Source organism: Nerophis lumbriciformis, linkage group LG20 (assembly GCF_033978685.3).
Source record: "Nerophis lumbriciformis linkage group LG20, RoL_Nlum_v2.1, whole genome shotgun sequence".
Taxonomy (NCBI): domain Eukaryota; kingdom Metazoa; phylum Chordata; class Actinopteri; order Syngnathiformes; family Syngnathidae; genus Nerophis; species Nerophis lumbriciformis.
Genome location: NC_084567.2, coordinates 22,175,754 through 22,191,082, shown reverse-complemented (window position 1 = coordinate 22,191,082; position 15,329 = coordinate 22,175,754). Strand labels below are relative to the sequence as shown.

Here is a 15,329-nt window from a genome sequence, read left to right as displayed (position 1 = left end):
CTGGTCATGCCTTTTGGCCTCACTAATGCGCCGGCTGTTTTTCAAAGCCTCATAAATGATGTCTTGCGCGACATGCTTGACCGATTTGTGGTCGTCTACTCAGACGATATCCTCGTTTTCTCGCCTACTCCCGAACTTCACGTCCAGCATGTTCGCCTAGTTCTCCAACGTCTTCTCGAGAATCGACTTTATGTCAAGGCCGAAAAGTGCGTGTTTCACTCAGAGTCTGTTCCGTTCTTGGGTTTTATTGTGGAGAAGGGTCAACTCCGAGCGGATCCCGCAAAAATCAAGTCGGTGGTTGATTGGCCCACACCCACTTCTAGAAAACACCTCCAAAGGTTTCTTGGTTTTGCTCATTTTTATCGCCGTTTTGTCCGAAATTTTAGTCAGGTAGCTGAACCACTTACGAGACTCACTTCCACTAAACTTCCCTTTTTGTGGACCTCTGAGACACAGACTTCCTTTGATAAGCTTAAATTGTTATTTACTTCTGCACCAGTTCTTGTCCACCCTAACGTTTCCTCTCAATTTTTTGTCGAGGTTGACGCGTCTGACTCCGGCGTGGGAGCTGTTCTCTCCCAGCGCTCCACCTCCGACCAGAGGCTGCACCCCTGTGCCTTCTTCTCACGCCGCCTGACCCCAGCGGAACGCAATTATGACATTGGTAATAGAGAACTACTTGCCGCTGTCTTGGCGCTACAAGAATGGAGGCACTGGCTGGAGGGCTCGGAGACACCATTTGTGGTATTCACGGACCACAAGAATCTGGCCTACATTCGGACTGCTCAACGGCTCAACCCAAGACAAGCTAGGTGGGCGCTATTCTTCGCCAGATTCAATTTTACCATGACCTTCCGACCCGTCTCCCAGAATGGTAAGCCAGACGCCTTGTCTAGAATGTACGCCTGCCCCGAGGAAGGGGTCAAGACCGAGACCATCATCCCTCCATCACAAGTGCTGGGAGCGCTACAGTGGGACATCGAGGGTCGCGTGACAGAAGGAATCAAGAATGTTCCCTCTCCCAAGAACTGTCCGCAGGGGCGCTTATTCGTTATCCCAGAACTCCGGCCGGAAGTCTTAAACTGGGCCCACAGCTCCAAGATCGCCTGCCACCCAGGTATCACCCGTACTACTTTCCTCCTAGCCCAGCGCTTCTGGTGGCCAACTTTCAGGGCTGACGTGAAAGAGTTTGTGTCTGCCTGTACCACCTGTGCCCGCAATAAGGCGTCACATCGGGCACCAGCTGGTCTTCTGCGGCCACTCCCCATCCCCTCCCGCCCGTGGTCCCATGTGGCATTGGATTTCGTCACAGGACTTCCACCATCAAAGGGCAACACTGTTATATTGACTTTGGTGGACCGCTTTTCAAAAATGGCTCACTTCATCCCTCTTCCAAAGTTGCCCTCTGCACTAGAGACTGCAGATCTGCTTGTACGTCACGTGTTCCGGCTGCATGGTATCCCGGTGGATGTGGTCTCGGACAGAGGGCCACAATTTTCTTCGGCGGCTTGGAAGGCCTTCTGCAAGGCGTTTGGGGCATCGCCGAGCCTTTCTTCTGGATACCACCCGCAGACAAACGGTCAGACTGAGCGCACAAACCAGGATCTGGAAGCTGCCATCCGCTGCGTTTGCCATCAGCAGCCGGCCTCCTGGGCACTTTGTCTACATTGGATTGAGTACGCTCACAACACACTCGTCAGCTCCGCTACAGGCATGTCTCCATTTCACTCCGCCTACGGGTACCAACCTCCCGCTTTTCCTTCCCTGGAATCAGAAGTCGCCGTCCCATCTGTTGCGGCCCACCTACACCGCGCACGGCAAGCATGGCAAAATACCTGGTCTGCTCTGTCACGCACCTCGGAGCGCAACCAGCGTATCGCTAACCGCCACCGCAGCACAGCACCGGATTACAGGCCCGGTCAGAAGGTATGGCTATCCTCTCGTGATTTACCTCTCCAGGTGGTCTCCAAGAAACTGCAGCCACGATTCATTGGACCTTACCCCATTGAGCGAGTCATCAATCCCTCATCGGTTCGACTACACCTTCCGGACTCTCTCAAGATTCATCCCTCTTTCCACGTCTCCCTGCTCAAGCCTGTGTCCTCCAGTCCCTTGAGTCCTCCAGAGGTGCCTCCTCCACCTCCCAGACTTATTGATGGCCACCAGGCATTCACGGTCAAGGCCATTCTCGACGTGAGGAGAAGGGGCAGGGGTTTCCAGTATCTGGTCGACTGGGAGGGTTACGGCCCCGAGGACCGATCCTGGGTCCCGCGTTCACTTATTTTAGACACTGTTAACTGCTTTTTATATTCGTTTTCCGGAGAAGCCAGGTAAGCCGCCAGGTGGCGTCCATTGAGGGGGGGGTACTGTTGTGTTTTAGTGTGTTCCTGCCTTCTCTGTTGTCTGCACCTGTGTTTTAGTGATTCATCCTCGGCGAGGTGCGGACCTGGTGACACACCTGCTCGCAATTAGCCCGCCAGTACTTAAGCTCATCACCTACAGCTTGACCTTGCTGGTCATTGTTTCCTGAACTCCGCACGTGCATGCACCTACTTCGCCTCATGGTACGTTGCTTTCCCTTGTCCTGTTATTGCTAACTTCTTTGTGTTTGTTCCCTAGCCTCCTTGAGGCAACAAAGACTTTATGCAGTACTTGGTGCACCCTGGCCTCCCCCCTGCCAACCACTGAGGAACCTGTTTTGTTAATATACATGGTGTGCACTTTTTGCCTCATCGCTCTTTGTTACATTTTTGGACTTATTAAATATATTACTTTTTGTATTTCAAACTTGCCTCCCGTCTCTGCATCCCGGGATCACCCCCCCTTGACCAGTTCATAACAGTGTAGCTGGCATCAAATTCTAAAGTTAATGATTATTTGCAAAAAAAAAAAATGTTTATCAGTTTGAACTTCAAATATGTTGTCTTTGTAGCATATTCAACTGAATATGGGTTGAGAATGATTTGCAAATCATTGTATTCCGTTTATATTTGCATTTAACACAATTTCCCAACTCATATGGAAACGGGGTTTGTATAATCCTCATGGATTATGAGGATTATAATTAATTCTTCAAACAAACAGTAATATATAAACATCCTATTAGTCGGCAACCCAGTGACAGCAGATATTGTATAGTAAGTGATCGTTTTATTATGTTTGTAGATTGTATTTCTTGTTGAACACTTAGCAGCCATACTGCTACTTGCTGGATCTGTTTATCATGCAGTTTCTCAAATTTGTTGCTCATCCTCCAGGTTCAAAAATATAAGGTTCTGGATCCTCATTTCTCCCAAAGTAGTCGTCGTTGGCTCTCATGAAGTCTGCATGATTAGTAGTGTTGCTGTTGAAGGAAATAGCAAATGTTGTGATGCGTATGTAAAATAAATATGCCGCAGTATGCTTAAAATGACCGAAATATGGAAATATTTTATTATTATGAATTATTATTATGTGCCTGGTTCTACATTACATATATACTAACAGCGTATGTATAAAATGTTGATGGACGTTTTTTAAAACGCTTTATTGGCGAAATAGAGCGACTCCAATTACCTCCATTGTGAGCTGACTTTTGCTAACGTTTATTTACGAGTTAGAATGCATGTGTACATGTGTACTCGTCCCAGATAAGGATTGTGAATCATAGACAAGAAAAAAAAAAGGTGCAGTTTCTCTTTAAGAGCAGGGATCATAAGAACGAGGTGTAGGTGTGCTGCAGCAGCTGTGAACACCAAACAAGAACAACTGCAGCACAATGTGCACATGACAGGACTTCCAACCTATCCTCAGCCCTCAGCCTCAGCGCTGACTTCCCACAAAGATGTGTCCCTAACCCTAACCCTATTTCCCTAACTCCAGCTTGAAGCCGGCGGCGACACAACAGGGGTTGGACTTATCACAAAGGTTGATGAGTCGGCATCTAAGGATGAGGCTGAAAAACTGTCATCACGGTGCAGAAAACAATAACCTGGTTCTCAATGTCACTAAACAAAATCATTGTATATCAATGGGGATCAAGACTTTCATCAGCTCGGCCTGAATGAGCACCGAAGCTGGAAAACCAACACCATGATGATGATGATGATGATGGGACATCAGAGACACGTCTTCTTGAGGGTCCTGTAAAAAAAAAACTTGTCAAGATATGCTGGTATCCAACAGTTGTTGGAGGTGTACTTATGTACTGCACTATGCATGGTATTCCAGTGTATTTTACCAGCTGCACCATTACACTTAAAGATGTTAAGGTTCCAAAGGAAACATCCTGAAGAACTCATCCAACCAGAACACTTCTTAACTAAAACTGACAGACAGAACCTATCCCAGGGGTCATTTTACAATATGTATTATTTACAATATAGCATTCCATTCTTAGCTTGCAATCATATTTTATTCTTTTTTTTAATTATCAGAAAAAGTGGTCTATTGTTTTACACTGCTCAAAAAAATTAAAGGAACAGTTTTTTATCAGGGTATGGCATGAATTCAATTGCACTTTTCTGATAAGGTTTTGGTCAGGTACGTGGCAGAGGGGGTTAATCAGTTTCAGCTGCATTGGTGTTGATGGAATTAACAACAGGTGCAACGAGATGGCCCCCAAAACAGGACTGGTTTTGCAGGTGGAGGCCATTTCAAGTTCCTCCCTCTTGATCTTTTTTAACTGATTTTTCCACAAGTGTTGGCTTTAGCTAGAGTCATTATCACGACTGGGAACATGAGGCGATTTCTTAACCCTCCTGAAGTTGCGCAGATTGTCCTACTCCTCCAGGATGGCACATCCATGCATGCTGTTGTAAGAAGATTTGATGTCTCCCAGTACAATCTCCAGAGCATGGAGGAAATTCCAGGAGACAGGCAGTTACTTTAGGAGAGGTGGACAGGGCCGTAGACGGTCATCATCCCATCAGCAGGACCGATATCTGCTGCTTTGTGCAAGGAGGAACAGGTTGAGCACTGCCCGAGCCCTACAGAATGACCTCCAACAGGCTACTGGTGTGAATGTCTCTGCCCAAACAGTCAGAAACAGACTTCACGAGGGTGGCCTCAGGGCACGACGTCCTGTAGTGTGCCCTGAGCTCACTGCTCAGAACCGTGGAGCCCGATTGGCATTTGCCATAGAACACCAGAATTGACAAGTCCGCCACTGGCGCCCTGTGCTTTTCACAGATGAGAGCAGGTTTAACCTGAGCACCTGTGATAGACGTGAAAGGGTCTGGAGAAGCCAAGAAGAGCACTATGCTGCCTGCAACATCATTCAGTATGACCCATTCGGTGGTGAGTCAGTGATGGTCTGGGGAGGCATTTCCATGGAGGGAAAACAGACCTCTACAGGCTGACTGTAGACTGCCGTTCTAGAGAACGGCAGTCTGACTGCCATTGAAATCCTTGCACCCTATTTGCCAGACCCTACGCTGGTGCAATGCCCGGCCTCATGTGGCAAGAGTATGCAGACAGTATCTGGAGGATGAAGGGATTGACACAATTGAATGGCCCTCACGATCACCTGATCTAAACCAGATAGAACACCTCTGGGACATAATGTTTCGGTCCATCAGACGCCGCCAGGTTGCTCCTCAGACTTTACAGGGGCTCACTGATGCCCACAAGACACCATCCGTCGTCTCATTAGGAGCATGCCGCGACGTTGTCAAGCATGCATAAAAGCACGTGGGGGCCACACAAGATATTGAAAATAATTTTGAGTTGCAGAAATTGAATTTAGGACGAGCCTGCCACATCATTTTTTCACTTTGATTTTTGGGGTGTCTATATACTGAGCCCTCTGTAGGCTGAAAACTTTTATTTCCATCAAAAGATGTGGCAGCCTTTTGTTCCTGAGACATTAAACTGTCCATATCAGTATCGATATCCGACATTTTTTTTTTCACCATTGAAATCTGATGTGTTTTCAAAGTGTTCCTTTAATTTTTTTGAGCAGTGTATTTCTATCTCTTGCAGGTAATCTTGCTTTGAAATACTCTGCATCTAATGTTGTTGTACTTTTAAGTACATGAGTATAATATACTTGAATGTATGTGTAATGTGTATGTGCTTTGTGTACAATGAAATACAAATTGTGTAGCCTCTGGAAGGCTGCAGCCAACAAAACGATTTGTAGTACTTTATAAAAAAAAACAAAAAAAAAACGGCACAGTTTCTGCTGTTGACTATCGTTCAGATGAGTCTTTCCTCTGGTGGAACTTTGAGCATTCTGTCCATGGCCAAGCGAGCCCCAGCCAACTCCTCAGAACTGGGACTGTAAGCCCCCTCAGACTGGCGCTTCGTTCTCGTTGTTTGTATTAGGAAGACAAAAGCGGGGATGAAAATGAGAATGCAGAAGGACAACAGGGGCACCAAGACCACCAGCCAGGACACTTCTTGTTCACGCGTTTGTTGCTGGAAAAGAAAATAAGAAGTGGGCATTAGCAATGGAAAGTGAACTATCGCACAATGTTTTTGTTTATTAAATACATTTTTACTTTCACGCCGTCTCCTGTCTCCGCATCTTGGGGTCTCAACAACCGCAAGACGTAAATTTGTTACAGAATGACACAGTAAACAAGCGACCTCGCAGTGGGCGATCAACTGTACAGGACACTGAGATGGCTGAATGGGAGATGCTGATCTTTCAGGCTCTGGAGGATGAAAGTAAGTGTTACAGTCCAGACGTATTGGAACACATGGTGTGGGGCCCCGAAGGGCAAGTGGTGCGGATGAACCTGGTCTGCCCCAGTGCCACAGCCAAGACAAATGCTGGTGCTTGACACAGGAGTAAGCAGACCCCAGTGGCTTCCCCACACAGGCCTCCACAACCCAAGACTTGGATGCGGACATGCCACCTTGCCACCTCAACCTGAGTTTGATAATCCAATTGCACACGTTGCCACTATTTTCATGAGTGTTGCTGCCAGCCAGTGAAACCCAGGCGTGGTACCTGTGGCCCAGCTACACTCAAGTGCACAAGTGGAGGACCATCGGCGGCAAAAGCACGAGCCTGCTTGACCACATGGCGCGAACCGTTGCAAAGACTCTCTTATCTTGCTGAAGCAGCCACACAGCCTTTGCTAAGCGCCATGTACTTTGCCTACCGTGGCTCTTCCCAGGACGCTGCCACCAGCTCCACCTGCGGTGGGTCATCTCCAGAGGCCACCTCCAGCTTGCCCGCTATAGAAGCACCTGTACCGCGCTCTGCCTACACACTGACTAACAAAGTTCCCATTTCATGCTTGTATTCCTCCTTGTCGGCCACAGCAGTGGCCATTCCATGGATGCCCTCTGCGGCAACAGCACCAATGCCTACTACTCGGGACCTGGGCGTCCACTACGTCACCTAACTCTGCCCCACTGGCTTTGGGGACACATGGCTTGGACTGGTTGCTGTGGCCACGCAGTCTGGTGACCAACCACAGTTCTCCTCCATCCTCCCTTGATTCCGGACTTTTTCTTTTACGTCTGGGACTACTTTAAACATCTGGAATGTCTTTTGTTGAAGGGGCTACTGTCATGATCTGCCAGCTTTTTCTACTATTCGACTCAAATTTGAATTTAACTAGATGCGTGTTTTATTGGAAATCATCTAATTTTAGTGCAAGATAAAATAAACAGAATAAAACAAATGACTGTTGCCTAAAAATTTCACCAGTGAGACAATGATGATGATGATATATGCACACCGATACTGTATCTTCCACTACCAGTAAATATCGGAAGAGTTGGTGAATTGGCAACCCTAATTAAAAATGTTTATCATTCATACGTTTTTTTTGTCCTGTCCAGCTTCTCAGGCAAATCATATAGTTGATGTAAATGCCATATCGGCTGTTCAGATTTACTTTACAAAAAAAAAGTGTAGGATACTTCTCTTGTTGCCTTATTTGTATTTTTACTTTATTAAATGTATTTATATTATCATTTGGTGCAGCCGGGCCGGAGCAGGAGGGCATAGAAAGAGGAAAAAAGGAAGACAGAGGCGGAAATTGTGGGGACAGGAGGGGATAAGGCAGAGAGACAAAAACAACAACAGCAAACACAACAATAACAACAACAACAATAGAGCAACATCAGCAAATAGAATATGTACAAATATGATGGTAAAAGTGATAATAAAGAAGCAGTTAACGAAATAAATAATAATACAGAAATGGCAAATCATTTCTGTATTATTATTTATTTCTGTTGTTGTTTTTGAGCATTATTACACTACAAATGGAGCAATACAATTACCAATAGAAATAGCGCTATTGATAATGAACAATACCAATAATTTACCTACAAACCCCGTTTCCATATGAGTTAGGAAATTGTGTTAGATGTAAATATAAACGGAATACAATGATTTGCAAATCATTTTCAACCCTTATTAAGTTGAATATGCTACAAAGACAACATATTTGATGTTCAAATTGATAAACTTTTTTTTTTTTTTGCAAATAATCATTAACTTTAAAATTTGATGCCAGCAACACGTGACAAAAAAGTTGGGAAAGGTGGCAATAAATACTGATAAAGTTGAGGAATGCTCATCAAACACTTATTTGGAACATCCCACAGGTGTGCAGGCTAATTGGGAACAGGTGGGTGCCATGATTGGGTATAAAAACAGCTTCCCAAAAAATGCTCAGTCTTTCACAAGAAAGGATGGGCGAGGTACACCCCTTTGTCCACAACTGCGTGAGCAAATAGTCAAACAGTTTAAGAACAACGTTTCTCAAAGTGCAATTGCAAGAAATTTAGGGATTTTAACATCTACGGTCCATAATATCATCAAAAGGTTCAGAGAATCTGGAGAAATCAATATGGCCGGAAACCAACATTGAATGACCGTGACCTTTGATCCCTCAGACGGCGCTGTATCAAAAACCGACATCAATCTCTAAAGGATATCACCACATGGGCTCAGGAGCACTTCAGAAAACCACTGTCACTAAATACAGTTTGTCGCTACATCTGTAAGTGCAAGTTAAAGCTCTACTATGCAAAGCGAAAGCCATTTATCAACAACATCCAGAAACGCCGCCGGCTTCTCTGTGCCCGAGATCATCTAAGATGGACTCATGCAAAGTGGAAAAGTGTTCCATGGTCTGACGAGTCCACATTTCAAATTGTTTTTGGAAATATTCGACATCGTGTCATCCAGACCAAAGGGGAAGCGAACCATCCAGACTGTTATCGACGCAAAGTTCAAAAGCCAGCATCTGTGATGGTATGGGGGTGCATTAGTGCCCAAGGCATGGGTAACTTACACATCTGTGAAGGCACCATTAATGCTGAAAGGTACATACAGGTTTTGGAACAACATATGCTGCCATCTAAGCGCCGTCTTTTTCATGGACACCCCTGCTTATTTCAGCAAGACAATGCCAAGCCACATTTAGCACGTGTTACAACAACGTGGCATCGTAAAAAAAGAGTGTGGGTACTTTCCTGGCCCGCCTTCAGTCCAGACCTGTCTCCCATCGAAAATGTGTGGCGCATTATGAAGCGTAAAATACGACAGCGGAGACCCCGGACTGTTGAACAATGAAGCTCTACATAAAACAAGAATGGGAAAGAATTCCACTTTCAAAGCTTTAACAATTAGTTTCCTCAGTTCCCAATCGTTTATTGAGTGTTGTTAAAAGAAAAGGTGATGTAACACAGTGGTGAACATGCCCTTTCCCAACTACTTTGGCACGTGTTACAGCCATGAAATTATAAGTTAATTATTATTTGCAAAAAAAAAAATAAAGTTTATGAGTTTGAACATTAAATATCTTGTCTTTGTAGTGCATTCAATTGAATATGGGTTGAAAAGGTTTTGCAAATCATTGTATTCCGTTTATATTTACATCTAACACAATTTCCCAACTCATATGGAAACGAGGTTTGTATATTATCAATAATACAGTTGTTCAAATGCAACAATACATATACGTAATGATAACTAGAGATACAATATAATGCAGAAAGATGGAGGGGAAGAAAGAGAAGCAACCTATATTAACCTTGTAGATTGTTATAGTAATAATAGGTTAAGCTTTGTCAGTGTGCCATGTGTTACCCAGTTTCGGTTTTTTTTTTTTATGACAATTGACCACAAAAATGCATGAAAACAACAACGGTACTGTTTGAGTAAAGATATGAATAACTCAAATGTTGCCAGTCATGTAAACAAAACATTAACATTTTTCGTTTGACAAAGTAACTTTTAAAGTAAATTGGAGATTTCTTCTGTACATTTTGTACACTGAAGTCTTGTTTCCTTCAGTTCAACTTGAAGACATCCCACAAACAAAGACTTACGTTGATGTCACAGATTGAGCCACTGTATCCTGGTGGACATTCACACACGAACATGTTGAAGCGGTCCAAACAAGATCCACCGTGTCGGCACGGGTTCGAGTCACACTCGTCAATCTCCATTTCACATCTGCAACCAAAAACATCCAATCCAAGTTGGAAAAAAATATTTTTTCAGTGTAGAAATGTCCAATGTGTAATAAACCCTTAGTTATAATGAAAATATACTCAAAAAACTCAAAGTATGAAACACCAAAGATAAATGTTGTCAAATAGTTAATAATTATTTACTTTCAAAGCCACGTGAGGCCTCAAACAGGTTACAAATAATGGACTCGATCTACCAAAGGTCTGCATGTATTAAAATACACTTGATAGCACACGCAAATCTGATCTACTAAGCTTGTGTCTCTTAAGTGAGCAAAAAGCATTTAGTGTGCCTTCATAAATACCCAAAATATGTGCTGATCATCAGAACACCCACAATACTGGCAGGGGGAGATGCAAATATAATTATTTAGCACTTATTATGTGATTTATCAGTACTAATACTGTACATGTCTGGAATGTTAATGCAAACTAACACAGTTGGGCACAAATGGCTGTGAGAGAGGAAGAGACATGCTACAATGGCATTTTATACATATATATATATATATACATTTATATATTTGAATCATTCCAGAGTGCAACATTGCAAAGCGTGTATTTGGCGTACTAAGAATAGGTCCAATTGTCTAGATTGTGCTTCTAATAGTCAATCAAAGTTTATTTATACAGCCCTTAATCACAAGTGTCTCAAAGGGTTGCACAAGCCACAACGACATCCTCGGCTCAGATCCCACATCAGGGCAAGAAAAAACTCAACCCAATGGGATACAATGAGAAACCTTGGAGGGGACCACAAATGTGGGGACCCCCCGCCCCAGGGCGACTGGTGCAATGGACGTCGAGTGGATCTAGTTAATAATGTGAGAGTCCAGTCCACATTGGAGCTAGCAGGGGATCATCTTGAGCGGAGACAAGTCAGCAGCGCAGAGACGTCCCTAACTGATGCACAGATGAGTGGTCCAACCCGAATAGAATAGAATAGAAAGTACTTTATTGATCCCTGGGGGAAATTCAGCACCACAGTTCGCTCACAATAGACAATAATAATAATAAATAATATAATATATATAATACATTATATATTATATATATAATATATAAATAATATAAATATATTCTACATATACTCTACATTTAAGTGCAGTCAAGGAACATATGCATTATACAGTCGGATCTGTCGGTATGAAGGATCTCCTGTGTCGTTCCGTGTTGCATTTTGGGAGTCTGAGCCTTCCACTGAACGTGCTCATTCTCTCTGCAAGGTCAGAGTGTAGTGGGTGGGAGGTGTTGTCCATAATGGCTAGGAGCTTTGCTAGACTTCTCCTCTCTGAAACCACCGCCAGAAAGTCTAGCTCCACTCCCACCACGTTACTGGCCTTCTCTACCAACTTGTCCAGTCTGTTTGCGTCCCTCGGTCTCAGCACGCTGCCCCAGCAGGCCACGGCGTATAAGAAGGCGCCCGCCACCACCGACTCGTAGAACATCTTCATCATCTTTGGACAGACGTTGAAGGATCCTAGCCTCCTGAGGAAGTAGAGGCGGCTCTGTCCCTTCTTGTAGAGTGCCTCAGCGTGTTTTGACCCATTTAGCTTGTTGTCGATGTGTACACCGAGGTATTTATAATCCTCAACCATGTCCACATCGACCCCCCTGATGGAAACAGGGGTCGCCGGAGTACTCCTCCTCCTTCCCAGGTCCACAACCAGCTCCTTGGTCTTCGTCACATTAAGCTGGAGGTGGTTCTTTCCACACCATGTGACAAAGTCCTCCACCAGTGTCCTGTATTCCTCATCATCACCATCCTCAATACACTCCACTATTGCAGAGTCATCAGAAAACTTCTGAAGGTGGCAGGACTCTGAGTGATAGTGGAAATCGGTGGTGTACATGGTGAAGAGCAAGGGGGAGAGGACTGTGCCCTGCGGGGCCCCGGTGTTGCTGACCAGCTTGTCAGACACACAGTCCTGCAGTCGCACGTACTGTGGTCTGTCAGTCAGGTAATCAACAACCCAGGGCACAAATAGGTGTTACAGATTCATAGTTGTGTAAAACGCCACAGGTTGGAGCACATATGTGTGCAGAAAATGTGTGTCTCCATGGTGACAACTGGTATATACGAAAAAACCTCATTTGAATTTCTGAATACGGTCTGCACCACTTTTGTACTGGTTATCAATTGTACATGCAGTCTTAGTAGATCACCTGCAACATGCCAACTGGTAGTATGGACAGTTTTATCATTTGCACTCGTAAGCCCATCCATCCATCCATTTTCTACCGCTTGTCGCTTTTGGGGTCGCAGGGGGTGCCGGAGCCTATCTCAGCTGCATTCGGGCGGAAGGCGGGGTACACCCTGGACAAGTTGCCACCTCATCACAGGGCCAACACAGATAGACAGACAACATTCACACACTAGGGCCAATTTTGTGTTGCCAATCAACCTATGCCCAAGTGCATGTTTTTGGAGGTGGGAGGAAGCCGGAGTACTTGGAGGGAACCCACGGGGAGAACATGCAAACTCCACACAGAAAAATCCTGAGCCCGGGATTGAACTCAGGACCTTTGTATTGTGAGGCACATGCACTAAACCCTGTCCACTGTGCTGCCCGTAAGCCATTTTTTATTTTTGTTGGCGCAATTGGACCAGATGTGACTCGTCACGCTATTATTGTGAAGCCGTAAGTGAGTGTGTGGTTCAAGGGCAGGTGCCTTGATGACGAGTGCTTTTGAGGAGAAACGTGACGATTGTCAATGAAGAAAAGTGCTTCTCAAATTCCTGGTTACCGTCTGCTGAGCTTATCTCTACTACAAACTCTCGGTTACACACAACTTATTTAGCTATATTTGGGGATGGCGTGGCGCGGTTGGGAGAGTGGCCGTGCCAGCAACCTGAGGGTTCCTGGTTCAATCCCCACCTTCTACCAACCTCGTCACGTCCGTTGTGTCCTTGAGCAAGACACTTCACCCTTGCTCCTGATTGGTCGTTGCATGGCAGCTCCCGCCATCAGTGTGTGAATGTGTGGGTGAATGGGTGAATGTGGAAATAGTGTCAAAGCGCTTTGAGTACCTTGAAGGTAGAAAAGCGCTATACAAGTATAACCCATTTACATTTACCATTTAGCTATTTGTTAGCTAATAGCTACTTTCTAAAGTTAAAGTTAAAGTACCAATGATTGTCACACACACACTAGGTGTGGTGAAATTTGTCCTCTGCATTTGACCCATCCCCTTTATCACCCTCTGGGAGGTGAGTGGAGCAGTGGGCAGCAGCGGTGCCGCGCCCGGGAATCATTTTTTGGTGATTTAACCCCCAATTCCAACCCTTGATGCTGAGTGCCAAGTAGAGAGGTAATGGGTCCCATTTTTATAGTCTTTGGTATGACTCAGCCGGGGTTTGAACTCACAACCTACCGATCTCAGGGCGGACACTCTAACCACTAAGCCACTGAATAGTGATCTTAGTAAATCAAGCCCCATGTGTGTTGTTCATTCATGTGTTTCATTTTGTCTCAAGATGCATTCATAAATGTATTTGTTATTTAAATTTACTTCTGCCTTTTTGCCTTTTAAAAAATAAGTTATTCATAACAGTATGACATGTTACAAACGTATGAATAACATATGACATGTCCCTGTGTGGGGTAGGTTGTCACAATGTGTGTGAGTGTCTTTGTTAAAATGAGATCGACAATAAGATACAGGGTGATTTTTGTTTTTATTTTACTGCTGTCCATCCATCCATCCATACATCATCTTCTGCTTATTTGAAGTCGGGTGGTGGGAGCAGCAGCCTCAACAGAGAAGCTCAGACATATCTCTCCCCAGCTACTTTGTCCAGCTCTTTTTGTTATTTTATTCAAAGAGCTTGGAGATGAGACTTTTAGAAGTCGATACACTAGAGTGGAAAGGCAGCTGTACATGTGAGGGCCTTGGCGGACACACACTCACGGTGGAATTTAGGGGAAAGAAGTAAAATTAATGTTGTTGATTCAATATTAAGGTAAAGCTGATTTAAGGCTTGTTGTTGGTATTCTCGCTGTGGTGTGCGAGAATACCTTGCGTATGCCTTGATGTTGTCAGTGAATAAACATTTTTGGAAAACATTCCCTCGTCATATGTTTTTATTAATGATCGGTAAAATTATGAACAACGTTATCAGTAAAGAGTTGACGTCGGCTTGACTGTCATCGGGGTCTAGTCGAGAACGTCGTGCAACCCCTATTGTCCACACCGTTTACAGTGTGCACAGATGCCATGTTGACCTTACTCCTCAGTGGCAAGGCTACGGGGGTGGTTGAGTTTCACCCTGAATTCCTTAAGACCCTTGATGTTGTGGGGCTGTCATGATTGACACGTCTCTTAAACACTGCGTGATAGCTGAGAACAGTACCTTTGAACTGCCAGGCCAGTGTCATGCTTTTCAAGACGGATGACGAGATGGTGTTTTTTAACTACGCACACTCCTTAGCCTTCCTGGGAAAGTCTATTTCAGAGTGCTGGACGGAAGAGTATGATCGCTCAACCTCAACTACATGTGGTTTCATCCCAATTTACTCAGCACTAAATTCTTGTAAAGGTCCTGGAAGGGGCATGGGAGTTTGCCCAACCGGTCCACATGTGCTCGTGGGCTTGGAAAAGGCATTTGACTGTGCCCACTGCGATGCCCTGGGGGAGGTGCTCTGGGAGTGCAATATTCCTTGCATGCTACTACGTGCTATTCTGTCCTTGTACACATGGAGCAGAAGACTAGTTCTTGTTGCCAGCACTAAGTTAGTCATGTTCACTCTAACTAAGCCTTGGTGGAAGCCAAGGCTGCACTTTGACAACTGTTCTATTAGTTATTTTCAATAAATTAATTTCTTTGTGCAGCCAACGTGTAAAGGGTGTCCAGTTTGGGGGCCTTGTGATCTTGTCCCTGCAATTTCTACATGATGTGG

The 15,329-nt window shown here is 44.7% G+C and overlaps 1 protein-coding gene across 1 annotated transcript in view; it reads right to left on the bottom strand.

Moving 5' to 3' along the window:
- Window positions 1-6,128: 6,128 nt before the first annotated feature.
- crb2a (crumbs cell polarity complex component 2a) overlaps window positions 6,129-15,329 on the bottom strand; it is a 74,082-nt gene continuing 64,881 nt past the window's right edge. Inside the window, exons 12-13 of the mRNA XM_061980585.1 lie at window positions 10,285-10,411; window positions 6,129-6,399 (exon numbers count right to left, since the gene is read on the bottom strand). Coding sequence (XP_061836569.1) covers window positions 6,178-6,399; window positions 10,285-10,411 — 349 coding nt within the window. The 3' untranslated portion in view covers window positions 6,129-6,177. The remainder of the gene's footprint in view (window positions 6,400-10,284; window positions 10,412-15,329) is intronic.